The sequence below is a fragment of the Xyrauchen texanus genome, chromosome 19 (genome assembly GCF_025860055.1).
Source record: "Xyrauchen texanus isolate HMW12.3.18 chromosome 19, RBS_HiC_50CHRs, whole genome shotgun sequence".
Lineage (NCBI taxonomy): Eukaryota > Metazoa > Chordata > Actinopteri > Cypriniformes > Catostomidae > Xyrauchen > Xyrauchen texanus.
The window spans coordinates 6,107,327-6,129,119 of record NC_068294.1 but is presented as its reverse complement, the minus strand read 5'-3'; the positions used below and the strand labels follow the sequence as shown (position 1 = coordinate 6,129,119).

Sequence of the window (21,793 nt, the reverse complement as noted above, 5' to 3'; positions counted from 1 at the left end):
TAATTAAACGTATCTATCTTAAAAATCCATAGATTTTAATTGTTAATATTTATGTTTCCTTGATCAAAGGGACGTTATGAGGGGATTTAAATAGCTGTAATTAAGAATGTAGTATTATTAATGTTGTTTTGTTGCAAAAAGTTGTTTTGGATCAGTGTCCCATTTGGTCAAGTTGGACCCTGTTGAGTAATTTGCTTTGTTCATGTGCAGTTAAAGTGCAGGTATATATGCATTTATTTGGAGAATTAAGTGTACATAATGACTGACCTAGAATCAGTTATTATCTTTATTTGGCTGTGCTGTTGTTTGATCTTAAATTGAATAAATTCAATTAAAATTATTAACAACAGTAGAAAAAAATTAAATATGAAATCTGAGTTAAGTCTACTTGCATCTAGTTAACTTTACCTAGTAAAATTCACTAAATATGAACACCAAAGTTAGTTGAACATAATTATATTGGGGAGATGTTATTACTCAATTCAATTGAGTAAACATATTAGGGTTTTCAGAGTAAGTTTACCCTCGTTAGCCTTGTTTTCGTTCCCTGTGAATAAGATCTGTACCAAATGGCACACTTGATGTGTAGGCTACTTGCGGTCTAATCATTGCGGTCTTCGTTTTTTTTTACATGACCCCGCGAAGTCCACGAAACCCGCACTCAATGGATATTTTGCTGCCCGCATTATGATCTCATCATCAGAAATATATTTATCAGCAGCCTTTTAAATCTGTATGAATTGTGAGGTGTCCATTTTCATGAGGATTTACGCTAGTTCTAAACATTGCTGAATCACGTTAGAGAGGAAATTCAACTGCAAGAGGATGCAGTTAATATTAATAAAATGAATAAAAAATATTCTGAAAGCAAAAAAATATCTGAGCACGGCGTTATGAGAGTGGCGGTCAGTCTGTGTGCGCGTTCATACATGTGCACTCACGCGCAGTCTGTCAATCAAACATGCATGCTCGCAATCTCACTTCAACACAGAACGAATCTGTCCAATCTTTTGAATAGCTCATCAGATACTATACAGTACCTGTACTGACAACAGTACTTACAGGGGATTTTTTCCTGCAGTGACAGCATTTAGACGCCTTCACACAAATGCTTTTTAATGATCTACTTCGGAGCAAAACGCAGAGGGTGAACAAATATTTATGACTTGTCACTGAAGGACTTTTAGTGCTAAATTGGGATATATATTAGTCTTATTTTTGAACACAACTCTTTACTCCAATGCAAGTAAATGGTTGCCAGAAATTGGAAGCTCCAAAAAGCACATAAAGGCAGCATAACAGTTATCCATAAGACTTCAGTAGTTACATTAATGTCTTCAGAAGTTATATGATAGATGTGGGTGAGAAACACCCACAACATATGATATATGACCTTTTTTTTTTTTTTACAATAAATGTCCACTTTCACATCTGTAAGTCACATATGGCACCTGTTCAGTTTCACTTTCACATCTGAAAGTCAAAGTTCAGATTTATAGTAAAAAAGCCAAGAGTAAATGATGAAAGAATTTTCATATTTATTTTCATTTCTATCTCGTTAACTAACATTCTTACTTTAACATGTTTCCAACAATTGCTTACAGACAGATTGTTTCACTTTTAATTAACTATGTCACAATTCCAGTTTACATACACCAAGTTAACTGTGCCTTTAAGCAGCTTGGAAAATTCAAAACAATTATGTCAAGCCTTTAGACAATTAGCTTCTGATAGGAGCTGTACTGAATTGGAGGTGTACCATTGGATGTATTTTAAGGCCTACCTTCAAACTCAGTGCCGCTTTGCTTGACATCATGGGAAAATCAAAAGAAATAAAAAAAGGCCTCAAAGATTGTGGACCTCTACAATCTGGTTCATCCTTGGGAGTAATTTCCAAATGCCTGAATGTACCACGTTCATCTGTACAAACAATAGAACGCAAGTATAAACACCATGGGACCACGCAGCCATCATATCGCTCAGGAGGGAGATGCATTCAGTCTCCTAGAGATTCATGTAGTTAGGTACAAAAAGTGCAAATCAATCCCAGAACAACAGCAAAGGACCTTGTGAAGATGCTGGAGGAAACAGGCAGACAAGTATCTTTATCCACTGTAAAACAAGCTCTATATTGACATACCCTAAAAGGCTGCTCAGCAAGGAAGAATCCCCTGCTCCAAAACCAACATGATAAAGCCAGACAACATTTTGCAAGTGCACATGGGGACAACGATCTTTTGGAAAAATGTCCTCTGGTCTGATGAAACAAAAATTTAACTGTTTGGCCATAATGACATTCGTTATATTTGGAGGAAAAAGGGTGAGGCTTGCAAGCCGAAGAAAACATACCAACCGAGAAGCATGGTGGTAGCAGCATTATGTTGTGGGGATGTTTTGCTGCAGGAGGGACTGGTGCACTTCACAAAATAGATGGCATCATGAGGAAGGAAAATTATGTGGATATATTGAAGCCACATCTCAAGACATCAGCCAGGAAGTTGAAGCTCGCAAATGGGTCTTCCAAATAGACAATGACCACAAGCATAACTGGTAAAATGGTTTAATGACAACAAAGTCAAGGTATTGGAGTGGCCATGACAAAGCCCTGACCACAATCCGATATAAAATTTGTGTGCAGAACTGAAAAAAAGGCCCACAATCCTGACTCAGTTGCACCAGTTCTGTCTGGAGGAATGGGCAAAAATTCCAGCAACTTTTGGCTAATGTGTATGTAAACTTCTAACTTCAACTAATCAGTGTGTTGTGAGTGTGGCCCTCAGGGGTACAGGGATCCAGCTTTTCGGCCCCTGACATTTCCGAAGTTGAGTAGCCCTGACATAGGGTGTCCCATTTGACATTTTACAGCTTAAAAGGATGCTTACGAGAGCCTCCTTTGCACCTTCAATGCACACCTTGGCCGAGCCTGCATCGGTGCGATCTACACAGAGGACTACTACCCAACAGTCCCCGTTGCGGATTCTTTCGACCAATCACAGTGGACTGGAGTTTTGTACCAGAGGATATATGTTTATAACTGGTACAATGCTTTGTTTTTTTGGTGTTTTCCAAAGATGGAATGACTCTTATTCAGTTGCTTTTGAATAGTTTTTCTTGAGGAGGTTTTACATTCATAAAAATAATTAACTTAACACTAAACCTTTGTTATTGATGTTTCAAATAGGATTTTTATATTCTTGTGAGTCTCTAAAATAATGGAGGCATTAAAGATTATTTTCATGTACATAGATGTATATCATCAGATTGCTTATATTTATTGATATAGCAACCAGTGATATATATACCTGCAATATTTTGACTGTGTTGTGTATATAAACATAATGATTTTTGTGATATATGGTGGTGTTTGATAATGCCCTCCTTTCTATAAATTTGATTGTGTTTAAAGCACCTTGATGCAACCATCTGTCTGAGTCATGTTTATTTGTTCTCAAAATATATATATATATTTTTTTAAAGATGGGATTTTGTTGCTGTAGTTGTAAGTGCGCTTTGTTTTTCTGAAGTTCTTGATTAAATTAGCAAATGCTTTATTGTCAGTGTGTTGCTTGGAATTATTTAATAAAAACAAATAATGAAGAGTTTGTTTAAAGTTAGTTTAAACCTTTCTATCAATGCCATGACTTCTAAAAAAAAAAATTATAAAATTCTGTGTATATGAAGAACATAATGTATATAAAAAAGAATAATCTGATTGATGTCTTGAAGTCTGTCCCACTCATGCACCCTCATCAGTTTGCATTCGCTTAGGTCACCAAAGTCTGGACTCGGAGGACGACTGCTATGGTTTAGGGTGCCATTTGGAACAGGCCATTCATACATTTGGAACAATTATCTACGTCACGGAGAAAGAGAAGGTTTTGGACAGAAGGTTTTGGACTGCAGAACAAGTGTGTACTACTGTGCTCTCTTTATTCTCAAACAAATCTAGGGGCGACATCTAGTGGCCACAATACCGCATTGCACATTTTGAGCGCGTGTTACTCTTGGTCTTCGTGGATTTGTGCATTCTCAGTGCTTTCTGGCGATCCAATAAGTTAACAAGCAAACATAAAACGGTATAAAGCCACTTCAACACATTTTAAGGGATTATTATATATATATATATATATATTAAAGATAAAGCTGAAGCTTTCAAATTTATTTTATAGTGTTAGTTATTTTGAGAGAACCAAAGTAATATTTATGTCAAACGTGTTGAAAACAGTGCCAGGTGTCATGAATATATACTAATAAATAATTGTCCTCAGAGGCTTGTAGAATAATTCTACGGTCCTATGTGTCTCTTTCAGAGCATTTCTGAGGCCGTACTACTGCAATTACAGATATTAAGAGTTAAACCTGTAAAGAGACTAACTACTACAGACAAAAACATCGAAATAAACGTGTGTGTGTGTGTGTGTGTTTGTCTGCCTGTCTGTGTGTCTGCCTGTCTGTGTGTCTGCCTGTCTGTTTGTGTGTGTGTTTGTGCCTGCCTGCCTGTCTGTGTGTGTGTGTGTGTGTGTGTAAACCAACGGCTCCCCCGCCTCTCACAGACCGAACTCACTCACTCTCTCCCGTTACCCGGAAGTATGCAGAATTCCCAAAGATGGCGGAACAAGGTCCGATGGCGATAGCGATGCGGCTAAGAAACCAACTGCAGAATGTCTACAAGCTCGACCCTTTAAGGAACGAGGTGAGTGAAGGGGGCAAACGTCTTTTTAACGACTTGTCTTTCGCCACGCACTTCCCGCGCTCTGGGGTTTATATAGACGTGCGCGAGAGGGGTGTTCTGTGGCGCGAAAGCCGAGAGATGGAGCGCGAGACCGTGCACACCGTCTGCGCAGGCGTGAGTATCGAGAAGAATCAATCCACTGTGCGTTGCCGTTGTGTTGTTGTTCACCGTGGCGATGGTTTCTTGTCAGATCTGTCCCATGTCTAATCTTCTACTTTGTGTGTTTGTACCCCCCAAACTTCAGTACACGAAATGAACGCGGTATTTTTTTCTCCGTCTGCGCAGCTACAACTGTGGTCGTTCACGCTGCGTGCTGTGCCTTGATATCCCACATGCTTGTGCGCGTTGGCCCAGACGAGTGAACAAGTGTGTCGATACGCGAGCGGCTGTCGCATGCATTTGTTGTTAGTTCAGTGGCTTTAGCAGAGAGCAGTCCGAGATTTGGTCGCTATAACCAGCATACTCTGTTATTTAGATAATTGGTAGGGTTGGTTTCCTGACACAGCTGAAAAGTCAAGTGCGCTTCTGCTCCACCACGGTCAAGTCAAGTGCATCTGTTCTTGGGATGCTGCTTTTTGCGTTGAGCACGAACACGCAGTGGGCTACAAAAGTGTGAAACCACTTTTCTTCTAAGAAATACGCAGAAAAATATGGATTTTGAAAAAAAAAAAGATCTTAGAAACAACAGATTTGTTGTGAAATATAGACACATTTATTTCTAGGATTCTAATCAAATGCAAGCAAATTTATCACATTGACCTGGTCTACCTTGTACAACAAATCAGGCTTCCTTGCCTCAGTTGAAGCACACTTACGTCAATGAGATGTCTGTTTTATAAATTTTAATCTGGAAAGCATCACAATCTAATTAACATCTGCTAAACATCTTAAAAAGATCAGATTTACATAATAAACATCTCAAAGACATCTGCTGAATGTCTTATTGACATCTGAGACACACTTGTAAGACGTATTGCAGATGAGCAAACAATGTAAAAGTGATGTACATTTGCTATCAGGTTATGCTCTTGGGAACATTCCCAGAGCATGCTGGGATGACATGGATCATCAGGCTTAGCATTCACTTTCCATGCCAGCTTGAGTGCATGCTCTTATTAAAGCACAAGGAAGACATATACATTCTACTAACTACAATATCTTGATGTCAAGAAATTGTGACCTGTTTTACTTCCGTAATATGACATTTCCAATTGAAACAGATATTCAATCAATGATTGTGTAAAGTCTCTAAAACAGTTGGTAAAGGGTGAGGTTTAAAACTAAAAGGGCTTAGCCACATCAGCCAAAATAAAATTAGTTTCAGAGGTAGATCAAGTTATAAAATTTTCATGAAAGATTACAAAGATGGACATTTTTCTTTAGAATAACATGCCTTTAATACACTTTAATACAGAATTTCATTGTCATTATGTAATTTCAGATGTCATGTATGACATATTTCTCCCTGTTTGGTACCACAGGAAGAAGTAAAAATAAAGATAAAGGACCTAAATGAACACATTGTGTGCTACCTGTGTGCAGGATACTTCATCGACGCAACCACCATTACAGAATGCCTCCATACGTGTAAGTGTGTGTACTCATAAGTCGCTCTCAATAACAAACTGTCAAATAAGCTTCGACTTACAGCAACTTAATATTTGTCCCAATGCAAAAAAGAAAAAAAAATCATAGGCTACATTCCTCCTTTGTAATACTGAATAGTTACAAAAGTTTTTTCCCCCTCTCCCCACAGTCTGTAAGAGCTGTATTGTGAAGTATCTCCAGACCAGCAAGTATTGTCCAATGTGTAACATCAAAATCCACGAAACGCAACCCCTGCTGAATCTAAAGCTGGACAGAGTAATGCAAGACATTGTGTTCAAACTAGTCCCAGGGCTACAAGAGAGTAAGCACAGTGAACAGAAACCTTTGAACTTCACTTTAGTTTATGTCCTGGTCAGTCATGGTTGAACATCAGTTTCATCTTCTCAGGTGAAGACAAAAGAATTAAAGAATTTTATCAGTCACGGGGTCTTGAACGCATCATACAGCCACCCGGGGAAGGTAAATGAAAACATTTAATAACAACAGTAGGTTTCAACAGGGCTAAAGGCACAAGTTAAGGAGTATCAATATAAAAAAAAATACATTTATTTGTATTGAATATTGATGGAGCAACATAATTTGTGGGAAAAGTAATGCAAACGGAAGGTGGCGAGGGAGCGTTTTACCCTACACTTGTCTACAAAACAATGTGCAACAGGGGGGCTTTTACCCCAAACACGATCCTTTCAATTATTGGACAGTTATTATTTATTTAATCACATTGAAAACTGAAAATGACAAATAAGTGTTTCGTCTCAAAATAAATGTGATAATTTCAGGGATTTTCATTAGCTACATAAATTCACAACATTTATACAATTATTAAATGTTAGATCAAATTTCCTAAAAATCTAACTTTAAACACCACTCAAAATGATCTCATGAATCAGTAAAATTTGGCAGTGCATAATTGCAAACTACATAATGGTTTTGGAACGTACTGTGGTAGTTTTTGTTGCCGTTTAGTGTTTTGGGAGAAGGTCAAATCAAAAAGTGCCTTTTACCCCAGCAGGCCTTTAGCCCCATTCTACCCTAATTGTGTGTACCAAGAAGCAAAATTCTAAGCCTCCTTATTGTGCTGAATTTATGTTTGACTTTGTGTATGTTTGCATTTCCTATAGATTCAGTTCCACTTTGGAGTGGCTTTGACCACTCTAAAGCTCATTTCTACAGATACGATGAGCAGGTCTCTCTATGTCTGGAAAGGCAAAGGTAAGAAGGCGGCGAATCTTTTGACTTGCTTGTTGCTTGCATTAATCCATTCTAGTTAATACCATTAGTAACATCAAAAGTGTTGACAACTTGCTTTACCAGAAAGTCATTGTAATTATTTAATCTGTGTTAAAAAAATAAAGGTCAATAAAATAAAATAAATTGGTGGCATAATACTGATTAACACAAACATATTTTCACCTCGTCCCTCATCTGTTTAAAATAAAAAGCAAAAATTGTGTTTAAAGTAAAGCACTTACAGTGGAAGTGAAGGGGGGAAGTTAATGTCCATTAACATCAAATACACATTGTTTCAAAAGCCACAATATGTAAACCGTTCATTTTAACTTGGTTTAGTGTGATAAAATCTCTAAATAAGCTTATTTATGTAAAGTTATCTAATATAACAACTTGTTGCCATGATGACACAATGTCAGTAAACCCAACCATTTTTGTCATACTAAAGCTATGTAGAATAGAGATTTTATCTCACTAAAATCATATTAACATGTATAATGTTTACGTCTTGTGGCTATACTTTGAATAGGGATGTCAAAATTACCAGTACTTCGGCACCAAGTCGAAAATAAAAATGTAAATGTATCATTGTTTCTGTAGTACCGAGCACCAACTAGATTCGGGCAGGCTGAAACACGGTTTGAATTTGCTCACACTAAAGACACCACATTTTATGAGCATCGCACTCTATGCTTGTTGTAGCAGATGACATAAGAGAGTGCACATTCACTGTGAAGCGTGCAGAACCTGCAAACTATGTTTATATAATTGAACTGCCTTATAACCAACATCTTATGTGGAGGCGTGAAACTACCCTTATGAAAAATGTTGTTCTGTCAAACTTTATCACAAACTGTAACAGCGATTTTTAAATGAACAAAGGATGAGTAGAAAATGCTGTCGGATTAGTTTAAATTGTATTGAATCTGGAATATTCCATTAATTAGTATTTGGCTATTTGAATCTCTTCTCTGGACAGAACTTTATTACTCATCATGCAGTTAAAAAGAGCACCTTATGCACTTTAATTATGAAGGAAATTATGTCATAATTGTTGTTGATTCAATGGTGCTGCTGAAAGTGATCTGAAAACAAAGGATGCATTGAACAATTATGACTAAAACACTAATCAGATTATAACCCAAAGATTATAAATCTTTCACTATTGAAAGAGTTTCTTAGGTCAAATTTAGACGTTTGTCACAGTAATATTTCCTTTAAGCTGGGAGAATGAATTAATGAAACATGTTTTGATTTGTTAGTGTTAATGAAAAAAAATGTCTTCTACTTTGGCAGCTCTTCATTATCTGGAAAAGACAAAAATAAATTTACTCTACAGGTAAGACCAGATTCAGAGATGGAGCAAATATCTTAAGATGTATGATTGAATGAATGTTAACGAAACAATAAGATTACTACACTGTAAACCCTAGTGCTTAAATTAATTAAAATATTAGTAAATCAACTAAAGTAAATCAAATCACTTTATTGTCACACTACCATGTACACAAGTGCAGCAAGACGTTCACCTACTGTTGCACTTGTGTGCATGGTAGTGTGACAATACAGTGATTTGATTAATTTTACTGAGTAGGGGAAAATAAAATCATTCAAATTAGTTAAAATTAATCTTGATGAGTATTTTGAACTTTTTCTTTTGAGTTCACGAAACTGAAACTTTTTATGTAATCTGAAGTGTTTTATTGTTTTGAGTTGAATTAACTTGCATTTCTTTTGTTTGGTAAACTCAAATTGGGCAGGCGATTTCAATAGGGAAAGTAAATGTTAAAATTAAAGTTGCTATATGTAAGATTGACAATGAGCGTTTGAAATGGTACTGCAGGCCCAATTCAAAATATTGGAAAGTTGTCTGCCCGCCCCAGACTCGAAGCTCATGCTGGTTGCCAGAATGTTGACATGCAAATTAGCCAACTCAGAATCAGAGAAGCCAGTATTTCCACTTAGTATTTCCTAATGGTCATTTATGATTTAGTGCAGTAAAATATTACATATAGCACCTTTAAGTGTTATTTTATGTGTTTTTGTAAAACGAATGCAAAGGGAGAAACGTGTTTGTTATGTACTCAAGAGATTTAGAAGAGTTTCTGTTACGTTGGAGTTTGGGGGGGGGTTACCATTACGGTGAAGAGTGGAGCTTAAGCTTAGTTCGAGGACTGATACAAATGTAAATCTTACTGCATTATACATTATTAAGTAAGTCACTAGTCAAACTTAACTTATGTAAATAAAGTGATGGAAATAAATGATTTGTGTTGGAAAAAACAAATCTGGTGGTTTACTCAAAACTTAAAGTTAAGTGCCATCAAAATATATCAGTTAGCTTACTAGCAATTAGCATGCATAAGTAGTACAAAATCAAAACCTGACAGTCCAGCTTAAAATGGAATTTATTAACTTAAAAAATGTGTGGTTAAAAAAAACTCAAATTTGAGTTGTGCTAACGTATTCGGGTTTACGGTGTAGTAAACTTTTTCAAGGTTAGAAGTTTTAATAATACAGATAAACTAATTTTTTTTTCCCCTTTTAAAGACAAAAATTAATAAATAAAATGCCGTCATGTTTCTGCAGCAGAAATTTGTGCGTTGTTCGATCAGGGCTGAGGTACAGCACCTGAGGAAAGTGTTATGTCATCGACTGAATGTGGAAAAACATCAGGTCTGACTCTCTTTCCCTCACTTTATGTAAAACCAAGATCAGTCACTGTCTATGCTGTATGTTCTTTTTCCAATTCGACCCTTTGCTTCAGTTGCCCAGGTGGCAGGCATTGTAATACTTTTGGGGGGCTGGATTATTATAATCATTAGAGCTGTCTACACTGAAAGCACCTGTTGCATTCCAGTGGACAGACACCCCCTTTCTATTTTTGAAGTGCTGTACAGCTTCTCCAGCCACTTTCTTTCCGTTCTTACTGAATTAAAATTTCATTTTGAAATGTCATGAATTGATTGCTATGAATTTTATTTTGTTGTATATTTAAATATATTATCATCTTTTTTGAGCATATGTATTAGCATTTGTGAAAAATGTTCCTATTCTAATTTAGCCCATACCAATGTTTTTCCATTGTAAATAAAGCAGGAAAAAATACACAAATGTTACTGTTGCTGAAGTGTAGTCTCGAGCTTCCAGCTGATTTGTCTGTTCTTAATGAACATTCTGATGTGCAGCTTAAATACTTTTGGTGTTAGAGTGACAAACGACATACAGTACTGTGCAGAAGTCTTAGGCACATAAGATGTTTCAGAAAGGCATTTGTCTTAAGATGGTTATTTATATCTTCAGCTTTAGTGTGTCAATATGAAATATAAATGTTAGACTCCCAAATATTACTTTTGCAAATAGAAAAGATTAGAATAGAAGAACAGGGCGATCTGCAAGATCAGAGACCCACCGAGCCCCCCTCTGAACATTGACTCAGTCTGAGATGACATAAAGCGACAGAAGTAATTGAGACAGCCGAAATAGGTAGAAGAACTTGTGGAGAATTCTCCAAGAAGCTTGAACATCATATCTGCCAACAACCAAGAAAAACTCTCCAGGTGTACCCAGGAGAATTGGTGCTGATTTAAAGGCAAAGGTGGTCAAACCAAATATTGATTTAGCTCTTATGTTTACTGAACTTTGTATGATTATAATTGATAAATGAAAACTATGTATGGCATTATTTTTGAAGACATCCTCACTGTGCAACATTTTTCACAAGTGCCTAAAACTTTTGCACAGCACTGTTTATGATTATGTAAAGGGAATATGCTATTTGTGCAATACAGTCAGGCATATTTTGTGTTTGATTCCGTTATAGAAAGAAGCGAAATTCAAATGAAAATGGCCAGCTAAAAGAAAATAAAAATGTTATATTGTGAAATGCAGTTAAAAATGTTTTTTAACTAAACCTTTCATTGTTCTTCTTTCTCACCCCCCCCTCCCCGTCTCCTGTCTTCATTGTGTGGTCTTTGTTGCACTGCAGGTCCAGATGTTATTCAATAATGAATCTCTCCCTGATCACATGACCATGAAGCGTCTCTGGCTGTCTCACTGGTTTGGGAAGGTATCACAGTCTCATGCGTCTCCAGCTAATTTCATACTGCATTCTTTCACACTATCTGCCCGTTGCGATTTACTGTGCTCTGTTTTAAACACTGAGTAAGTCTTCTCGGAGCAATCGCAGGCAGATTTAAGATTTATTATTGGAAAAGCCATATGATGTCGCCTTTGGTCTGTACAATGAGATGCTATTCTCCATATTGCTTTGGTTGGTGAGGCATCAAAGTGTTGTGAGAATTTAGTGCTAGCAGTTCCATACCTCATCTGTTTTACTGTGCGGTGGATTAAGTTCTGCCTACCCTCTTTGAATAGTGTCAAAGTGATTAGTCTGTCAACAATATTATACTCTGATGCTCTTTAAATTTAGGGTCTTTTATTCATTTTTTCCCCTTTTTCTCTTCTCTCCCTTCTTTTAGGCACAACCGTTGGTTCTTCATTATGCCATAAAAGACAAGCGAACGAGATAGGATTGTGTACAAAAATTATAAATCAATTTGTGTAAATATTTTGTATTTCACATATTCTATTTTATTAGCTTTCTGTGATATATACTTATTTTTTTGTTTTGTATTTTTGAAAATAAATTAAGTGGTAAAACAAAAAGTGTTCATTTATTGCCTTTTTTTTACGAGTTAAATTATTCAAAATTATATTATCCAAAATGGTGTCTAGACCCTGAATTGAAAAATCTTGAAGGTGAATTTTTCTTTAAGAAGGGAATTTAGTTTTTTCAACGCTAGGTTTTCAGAATTGAGCCACAAGGGGGCAGTGTTGGTATGCAAAAGTGCACCACGAACACCATTCCCCTCATTCACCTCTTGAGGATCATCTGAAGGTTTTCATCTACTCTTAAGTGTGTTTGTGTCCTGCAGAAGAAAAACATAGTACCATCAAACCAAAGGGACATTTTCTAAAACGTTAATGAAATAATTGTGATAAAGAAATAAAGGGGGGGAAAATGAAACCGATAAAAACGGTCACACAGACGGAAAATGGATTTTAAGAATGATCACTGTTATGCTGCCAATAACATTTTGAACGTGTAAAATGTACACTAAGGTAAGTTTAGTTGTTAAAGGTCAAACGCGAATACTAATCTCTTCGTTGCCCGCGTTTCCCAGAAGTTCTCTTTATTTATAAGGTCAATATTTCATTTGACAGATTTTAAGGCCCTAAATTTAGCCATTATAGTTTAAGAGATACACAGGTAATTCTTATTAAAAGTTATTTTAGAGGGTCAAATTAGAACATTAATGACGTTTGTAGCTTACTAATTGTAGTAGATGCTTGATGTAAGACTTAATAGCCTAGGTTACTATCATATTTGGCTTTAGACGCATTTTTTTTACGATTCTGCTCCTATATTCAAGTGAATTTTCAAATCTTAATGAAAACAAATATTTTTTTTCTTTAAATTTATCATTTAATAATGGGCTTCGCAAATGTTATGCTTTTGCTGTAGGTTGATCGATTTTTCATGAATCCAGACATTTCCTCCATAAATAGAAGTTAGATATGCTAAACGTTTAATACTAGACTATTCTATTTTTTTTTTCTCTTAAGCATTAAAACGTCTGTATTTTAAGCAATTCGAAAAGACGATAATTCTTAAAATTAATAGGCCTTTTATTATTATTATTATTATTAGAATATTATTTTATCTTATTATTATTATTATTAGCTTCTTGTTATGTAGCCTAATTATTATTTGTATTTTTTTGCACCGACAGCTTTTTGGTTTAGGCTAAATCTTTCAAATAATTAATTTATTCTCTTTTTTCCTAAAGTATTGTTTATTTTAATGCCGTATTCAATATTTCATTTTTTCTTTGCCATCATTTAAACCAAATATTTTATCCTGTTTTTACGATTTACGCATTTCAGTTTCACAACAAAATTCCTTTACATTCAATGGTTATATTTTAACTAAATGTAGCCTAAATCGCTAAAACGTATTCGCTTTTTATTATTTATATTTTATTCATAATATTTAATTCAATACTGGAATTTTGTTTTGAAATTAAAATACGTAAATCTTGAAATTATTTTTGTTTTGAATAAAACTGTAAATTTTAAAATAAAGATTGTAAATAGGCTGTTCTGCTGTGCCTCCATGCAGCCATTCATGTAAATGTAATGAAGTCAGTTTTAACCTCTTTTTAAATGACTGGCCACTCTGTAAATCATTGAATATATTATACAAAGATAATTTCGTTCCATACATAAAGTAAAAGTGCCCTGTCGCCCTTACGTGAGGGACCATTTTAAGTTGTTTAATATCTTGCTTGAAAGGAAGTCCTGATGTGCTCACACTCTTCAGACTGTCTGTGAAATCATGACTTTCTATGATCGCAACCGAAAACCAAAACTATTTGGACACCATTTAGCTATTTTGTGAAGTCTTCAATCTCTGCAGATAATTTGTGCTGCTGAAACAGCTCTGAGAACTCCGGCGTCCCACAAAGCGCTCCTAAAAATCTACTTGACTTTTCAACCCCAACTATTCCAAGCGATTAGGCCAATTGTACTTCCATCTTCTCCCTGCAGCAAAACTGCTGCCTTGATCTGCTCACAACTGACACAAATGGACCGAAAGACATTCAGCAGACGGGGCAGCCGGACAACCATGATGCGAAATCCTCCCCATTTCCACTGACTTCCTATTGAGGGTTATTCATTAGAAACCACATGCAAATCAACTGCCATTCATGGGCGTTTGTAACACACGCATTTCAAGGGGGCACAGATGCGGCGGTATTATTTGGGTTCGGCCGACTGAAACTGTTAATGCGAGCTCAAAAGCGGGTTAACCTAATCAATCATGTTGACTAGTTGGTGTTAGAGAAGATCCACAAACCATATGGCGCGAGGGGGAAAGCAAGCTTTATGTTGTCTCGTGACAACTGTTTTCTGAAGAGCGCGTGAGGGGGGGAACTGTTCAATTGTCCTAATTAAGCTTCAAGCACTTAACACACACACTCTTAACACACACAATGAACCCGGTAAAACGACGTGTAAAAGTGCATTGCTAATCTCAGCTGTTTAACCCCACAAGAGTGTGCCATAAAATCATTTGCAGAAAAACATGTAGGCTTTTGATACATAAAGCATTTTTTTCAACATCTTGCAAATAAATTTGTATGTGGACTGGTTATATTTCTTATAGCCTATCAATTCAACAAAAGCAAAATATGCATGATTAAAGTCCAAGAAACATTGTGAAATTACATATACCCTTTATTTACATAAATGAGGATTAAATAGAATGTTACAATAAATTTAACGAGTTAGATGCATCGTAACTTGTTATATACACAATCTTGCCCTTGCATCGTTTTGGACATAAACGCTCATTTTTTATAATGTGATAATAATGCATGTAATCAAAGGAATTGTGCCAGGATATTTAACATAAAAATATGGAAAATGTCTCCACGCACTTTGAGGGCCTTGTATTCTGGAATTATTTATATATATGTATATAACTGAATTTTTAATTGAAATCGCTTTTGGCATATAGTTTTACAGCGGTCATAAATGTGTGTTGAACGGTGTAAACGACTGCTCACGTGTCCTTCGAAAATCAAGTGGCCAAATAAATCACTGTACATACACATGTCACTGTCTGGATACTGTACCATTTATCTATCAACGTGTTCCTTAAACCATGTCTTCAATGTGGACATCAGAATGCGGAGGTTTTACAATCCATTCAATAAATTAAAAATATGGGAGACAGAAAACTTTCCTTGCATTTTAAGTTCTTCCGCTCATAAGTCCGTGCAAAAGTTGTGTAAAATACCCTTTTCTGAAAACAAGGGCCTGTTTTTTTTTTTTTTTTAATCGTCCACCTCAATTTCCTCGTCCTCCTCTGAGAACTCGTCTGTGGTTTGGCCTCTGGATGAGGACGGGGACTGTGGAAAGGCCCCCGGGGAAAGACTGGGAGAAATAGGCCCAGAGCCACCATGGGGGTCTTCCGTGTCCTCCATGGTCACCAGTTTCTGCAGTGTCTGCGGTGGGATTTTCTTGAGAGACTCCACGTCCGCTTTCATCTCCTCCAGGTCTCTCTTGAGCTTGGCCCGTCGGTTCTGGAACCAGGTGATGACCTGCGCGTTGGTCAGACCCAGCTGCTGTGCGATCTGGTCTCTGTCGGCCGGTGACAGGTATTTCTGGTACAAAAAGCGCTTTTCCAACTCGTAAATCTGGTGGTTTGTGAACGCTGTGCGGGACTTTCGTCGTTTTTTGGAGGCTTGTCTTTGACCGAAGGCGTTGAGATGTTCGCGACCTTAAAATGGAAAGAAAGGAGTGTTGATTTCCAAGAACACGTGATGGGAATAACAATAACGCTGTCCAAAATGTTTGTCGTGCCCATAACTGGAAGTGTGGAGGACTATATTGGGTCACCCTTTATGAGAACTTCCATTAAAGGAAAATTCAGGGTCCATTGTAAGTTAAACTCAATATACAGCAATGGCAGCGTGATGTTGATTTCCACAAGTCGTCCCCACTTTGTTAAAATAAGGAAAGATAAAAAGAATCGCTGAAAGGTGACAATGGAAGTGAATGGGGCCAGTCCATAAACATTAAAATACACACCGTTTCAATAGTATAGCCACACGATGCAAACTTCACAAGAGTTAACATCATTTTATTGAGATAAAATTGCCAACTAACCATATCTGTTGACAGTTATATCCAATATTACAACTTTATTGCCATGACAACGAAACCCGGTAATTCCGGTAAAAAACACTTTATACTTTAAAAATGAATAGTAAGCTGTTTTATTACACTACAAATATATTAACACTTATAATGTTTGCATCCCAAGGTTATACGTTTGAAACAATGTGTAGCCTATCTTAGCATTTATGGACTTGCCCCATTTACTTCCAAAGCGCCTTACTATAAAACTACATTTTTTTCAAGTAAACAAAGGGAGGGTCGAAATCATTTTTGTGGTAGTCAACATTATTCCACAAATGCTGTTGATTGAGCTGAACTTGTACTGAACCCGGAATATTCCTTTAATGCAAGTTATCACAAAGAGTGACCCAATATATTCCTCGACATACTATAAGATACACGAATTAATATAACATTATTTTTTTAAAGTTGATTTCAAATGTTAGACACTATAGGCCGCAGTAGTTCATTCCAGCTGCAGAACAGCTGTTCTTGAAAAGAGAAGGGGGTGCTCTTTCCAAAACATCTGAACTATTGATTGCCAAGCTTAATGTGTTAATCAAGTATCAAGCCACAGAACTGGACTCAATCTCATTACGAACGACCTTAACCATTTGTGTGACCCATTAAAATGGTTCCGCAATGTCAACACGAACATGTATGATTTCAATTTTTTACATGCTTATTAATGTACGTCGATTTCTATGATGGTAAACTATAGCTGTAATTCACGAAACACTGTGACAGTCACTCGAGGAATCACTATGACTTTGAGATTTTCCCTAGTCCCCACAAAGACTTGACTCTTAATTTAACATCTGAAAATAATAAGGAAACAGGCCGGCAATTTAAAACACTAAACCTAAAATGTGACAATAATTAAACGCTTTATATATGCTTACCAAATGTTTTTAATATGAATATGTAAATATGTATTTAAAACGTATGAATGTAAAATGCACACAGCAGTTTTCAAGTTTACATTGAAACAAAAATGCTGAAAAAGTGTCACCAAACAACATTTGCGCAATTATTTCTAACTAATGACCGACATGAACCCCACGTAAAATGACAGCAAGGATAAACAAAGATTAATAATTTTACCTTCTGCAGCTTGTATAACGCTGACTTCTAGACCTTTAAATGTTTTGCTTGCCAGTTCCTCCAGAGCGCATAACGGAGAAGAGGGAGCGCTTATCCCGTTCCGAGTAGCACTCGAGCCGGTCACTTTCGCCAGCACCCGCGGAGCGCACAGAGTACCGACCGACTTCTTCACTGAGGGTTTATTTAAAATATCCTCAATGCTGAACGGGGTGAGAGGCTTGTTGGAATTTGCCGGAGGTGGGAGTTGGTCCAAGGGACCGCGCCGCCTCTCCTCGCCGCTGGACTGTAAAACGGAACCCGCCTTCATGTCTTTAGTACTGGAGGTCATCTCAGTCCCAAGAAACTATTTCAAATAGAAGTCACCAAGTTCACACAAAAGTTCGTGCAGACGACTGCGACACCTTATGCATACAAAACCACTTTCTGTCCCTTTCTTTAAGCAGAATCGGTGTTCTTCCTCACTCTGAAATAGTTCTCCAAAAGCACCATGCTTCAAGGCGTCACAGGCACCCGAACTTTAGTCCTCTTATACGGATCCAGTGTTCTCTGAGCTGCTCCATGAATAACTTTACAATGTGTAACTGTACTGGCCAGGGGGCCACTGAGTGCACGAAGCAGTCTAAAGAAGGCTAAAACCCCCCAAAAAACAGCAAGCAACTGCTAACGAGTTCTTGTTGATTGCTTTTGCGAAGTTCAATTAGAGACAAACTGCACTACTTGCTGACCCGCTGCTCCGTCTTAAAGGGCCAGACCATAATAATGAATAGGACGCGAGAATAGGAGGAGTTTCCCTGTGAAGTTAAAAGAGAAGGGAGACGGCTCTGGATGTTTATGCATCTGTTGATGCATCCCACTCCCACTTAGGGCAAACCACGTGCTCCACGCGTACCTTCATGATAAGGGAGAGTGTGTGCTCATTAACCCATACACTTCTGTATGTGATCTATGTATCTATCTATCTATCTATCTATCTATCTATCTATCTATCTATCTATCTATCTATCTATCTATCTATCTATCTATCTATCTATCTATCTATCTATCTATCTATCTATCTATGAACACAACTGTGGCTAATTACTGTAATATCGGAGAATGTGTGAATTGCACTTTTGGAGAATGTTATGACCGCATCATTTCCGCACACTTCTATGTCTTCAGTCATTAAAGGTCGAGAGAATGCAAGGCATGTGATTTTTTATTTTTTTTATTTTTTTTTAATACAAATTCTGCAAAGCATCAGATGTGGGCAGCAATTTTATTATAACAGTATATAATTGTATGTATGTTTGATTTATATGTTATTGCAATCATAATCGTGTTAAGAACTTTATAGAGTAAAATAATCTACGCCTCTATGAATCCATGTATGCTGATCAAACATATTTCTTTATTTATCATCTAGCAAAAATATCGCAAAACATAATCTCTTACGTCTGAAAACAAGATATAAAGATATAATATTGAGGTAAATGGTGGTTGAGATTTTTATTATAGGATTGTTCCTTTTTTATATATTCCAAACATGAATTTCAGGGCAATGTAAAGGATAAAAAAATAAAATAATAATACACAGTCAGTACAATATCTCCTTTTTATAAAAGTGATTTTCTGTAACATTTTGGTACATTTTGTAGAGAGAAGAAAGAAGAATACTTACAGCAGTGCAATTCTGTCATTATCCTCTGAAACATTCAGAAAATGCCCCTATTGCATGCCTGCTGTGAAGAGGCAGGTAAGGATAAATCGCGCGCGCGTGTGTGTGTGTGTGTGTGTGTGTGTGTGTGTGTGTGTGTGTTCATTCATTCTTTGTGACTTTTTGTGGTACATTGAATTTATGGTCTGTGTTACAGTGTAACGTAAGTACAAATAAATATTATTTAACTACATGTACATAATGTGTATATTTTTTGTGCAGCAGCATGTAAATGCAAATTGTTATAGCAATGGTGATTTTCTGTTATTTACATGTAATACGAGTAATACAGAAGCAGTAAAATAAAGTGTTACTGGACTTATTACTTAGAAAATATTCTAATGTTGCTTTAAAGTCACAGTTTATTTGTAAATTATCATTTAAAATAGCTAAAATACAGTTTAAAGCAAATATACACAGAAATAATTACTAAACTAAACACTTAAAAAAATAAAGAAAAACAAAATTCGTCTATTAAAAATATCAGTCAAATTATACGCCTTCGATGACTCATCAAATCATATGAATTACTATGTTAATAATTGTTTTTACAATTACGATTGCCTTAATTATTATTATTATTTATTTAAACCTTTTTGAGGCCTTATAGTTAATATTTTGTCGGTCTTACCATAAATGTAAACCATTAGACAATAAAACAAGTGGCGTTGATGACATCTAATAATGTTTAACGGTTTCGATAATCGATTAGGGTGATAGAAGTCTCTCTTGCACGAGTCATTGGTGATGTATGGCCAGTTCGCAAGAATATCGCATTGTCCATGCCAAGAGCACCATATGGTAACATTCGTACAGGGACCAAAACGATCCAAACAGCTTACGAGCAGTAAAACAGCACGACATTCTATTAGTGTGGGTCCAGACCGGGCGACGTGGGCGACACAGAGACAAGCTCGATATAATATTTGATGGCAGATGAGCAACAATGCACCGAACAAATGTATTTAACAAAGCCACAAAAGATGGTAATGAGTCCATTACTAGCGGTTTCATTTTCGATATTTCATTTTTCAATCATATTTGCCAAAATAGAAACAAACATATAGGCCTATAATATATAATTATTATATATAATTACTATATATAATTACTATATATATATATATATATATATATATATATATATATATATATATATATATAGGACATTTATTTAATAAATAAATAGAATAATAGTTGGAAAATAGTGCATTTATTTTGGATTCCATAAAAGCGACGTTTAATCCCATTATAATTAAACAGGAATGTGATTTCTACACTTCCGTTTTATGAGTACGAGGCTATTATTAATATGAATAATAATAACGCAAGGGACAGTGCGTTGTATGCCACATTTGGCAAGTGAATGAATTAGTAGTAATAATAATAACAATAGTAGTAGACCTAATAATAATAATAATAATAATAATAATAATAATAATAAGGGCTAATCAAACAATGAATAAAAATATGTATCACGACATTTTCAGTCGAATTCGTCACTTCAGAATGGTAAAACAGGAAGAGCTGTTAATCCTATTAAATGATCCATGGATCTAATGTAATGTGAATGGACAGGATTTCTGATAGGGAGAATGATACCCTTCAGCGCCAACAATAGCACATTCGCATTACCCCTCAGAGGGCGGGCAGAGTAACCGAAGCTGAACATGGTGTTACATTTCTCTCAAATGCGGCGAGCATTATTAGTTCTAAAGATAAGTCCAGTCACATCTCTTTCCAAACAGGCCAGACAGGATTTGTACGGGCTCAAGCGGAGCAGCGTTAATTCAAAAAGATTTTCTTTGGCCTCATTTAAACGTTAATTAGAATCAGAACACCTGACATCATCAATCATCAAGGCTTTAGGGGGAGCAGGGTATTATTTTCGCCCAGCCTGTCCCTGCGTCACTTCCCGGAGCATGCGGCGCTGTGGCTGTATATAGAGGACTGTCCGGATTCTTACCGCGTGTTTGTGGATCTGTTTTTCTTAATATCTATTCTGAATCTGTTCTAAATATATCATAATAGCTGATCCTGTTCTGTTCTTGTGCAACAACATGATTTTTAATATTAATGTATTCATTTAATTTATCATATTTTATGCATTTTTACAGACAACTCATTCAGTCACCGTCCCCAGAATTAGGCCTAGGCCTACTATATGTCATTGCAATACAATACTGCTATCAATAAGAAAAGTAGCACGTACGCTTGATTGTAGCCTATTATGATTACAGCCTACAATATTTGCGACGATCTCATCCGTGATGTCATTCCGCTAAATCGTTGTCTTTTGTGTAAGCCTAAACCATGACTTGAATAGCCGATGCCAACTTTTACTACGTGTTATTAAAGGCTTTTTTTCTTAACACATCGGCAGAAATCGCGTACATTTATATTATGTTTAAGTGTGTTTTTGTATCGCCTTTCTTTCTGAGGGTGACTTATGACCCTGTGTTTGATTGAAAACATAAAATAATTAAATAGGCCTACGTGAAAATAAAAGTTTTATGGACATAATGTATTTTTTAGACTTAAAGTTGTGTCCCCTGTTACAACCGTAACTTTAATAAATTAATAATAATAATAATAATAATAAAAACGGTCACAATGACAGTCCTCATCCAATCATCATCCTCTCAGGATGTGAGCTCTATAAGTACAAGATA

General features: G+C 36.2%; 2 protein-coding genes across 5 annotated transcripts; one reads left to right on the top strand and one right to left on the bottom strand.

The window, feature by feature from the left end:
• The first annotated feature begins 4,561 nt into the window (after positions 1–4,561).
• LOC127660010 (polycomb group RING finger protein 1-like) lies at positions 4,562–12,221 on the top strand. 4 transcript variants are annotated; one of them, XM_052150051.1, is made up of 9 exons: positions 4,562–4,693; positions 6,214–6,319; positions 6,489–6,641; positions 6,728–6,799; positions 7,462–7,552; positions 8,867–8,909; positions 10,163–10,246; positions 11,559–11,639; positions 12,052–12,221. In XM_052150051.1, exons 1-9 carry the CDS (start codon positions 4,607–4,609, stop codon positions 12,100–12,102), a joined length of 768 nt encoding a protein of 255 aa, XP_052006011.1. In that variant the 5' UTR covers positions 4,562–4,606; the 3' UTR covers positions 12,103–12,221. The 4 variants fall into 4 exon arrangements, with proteins under 4 accessions (XP_052006011.1, XP_052006010.1, XP_052006009.1 ...); XM_052150050.1 differs by having other exon boundaries at positions 4,589–4,693; positions 10,160–10,246; XM_052150049.1 differs by having other exon boundaries at positions 4,589–4,693; positions 11,559–12,114.
• A 2,716-nt stretch (positions 12,222–14,937) lies between these two features.
• Positions 14,938–18,150, bottom strand: LOC127660155 (transcription factor LBX2). The gene is made up of 2 exons (XM_052150254.1): positions 17,426–18,150; positions 14,938–15,920 (listed from the first exon to the last, which is right to left on the bottom strand). Exons 1-2 carry the CDS (start codon positions 17,751–17,753, stop codon positions 15,475–15,477), a joined length of 774 nt encoding a protein of 257 aa, XP_052006214.1. The 5' UTR covers positions 17,754–18,150; the 3' UTR covers positions 14,938–15,474.
• Positions 18,151–21,793: the final 3,643 nt, after the last annotated feature.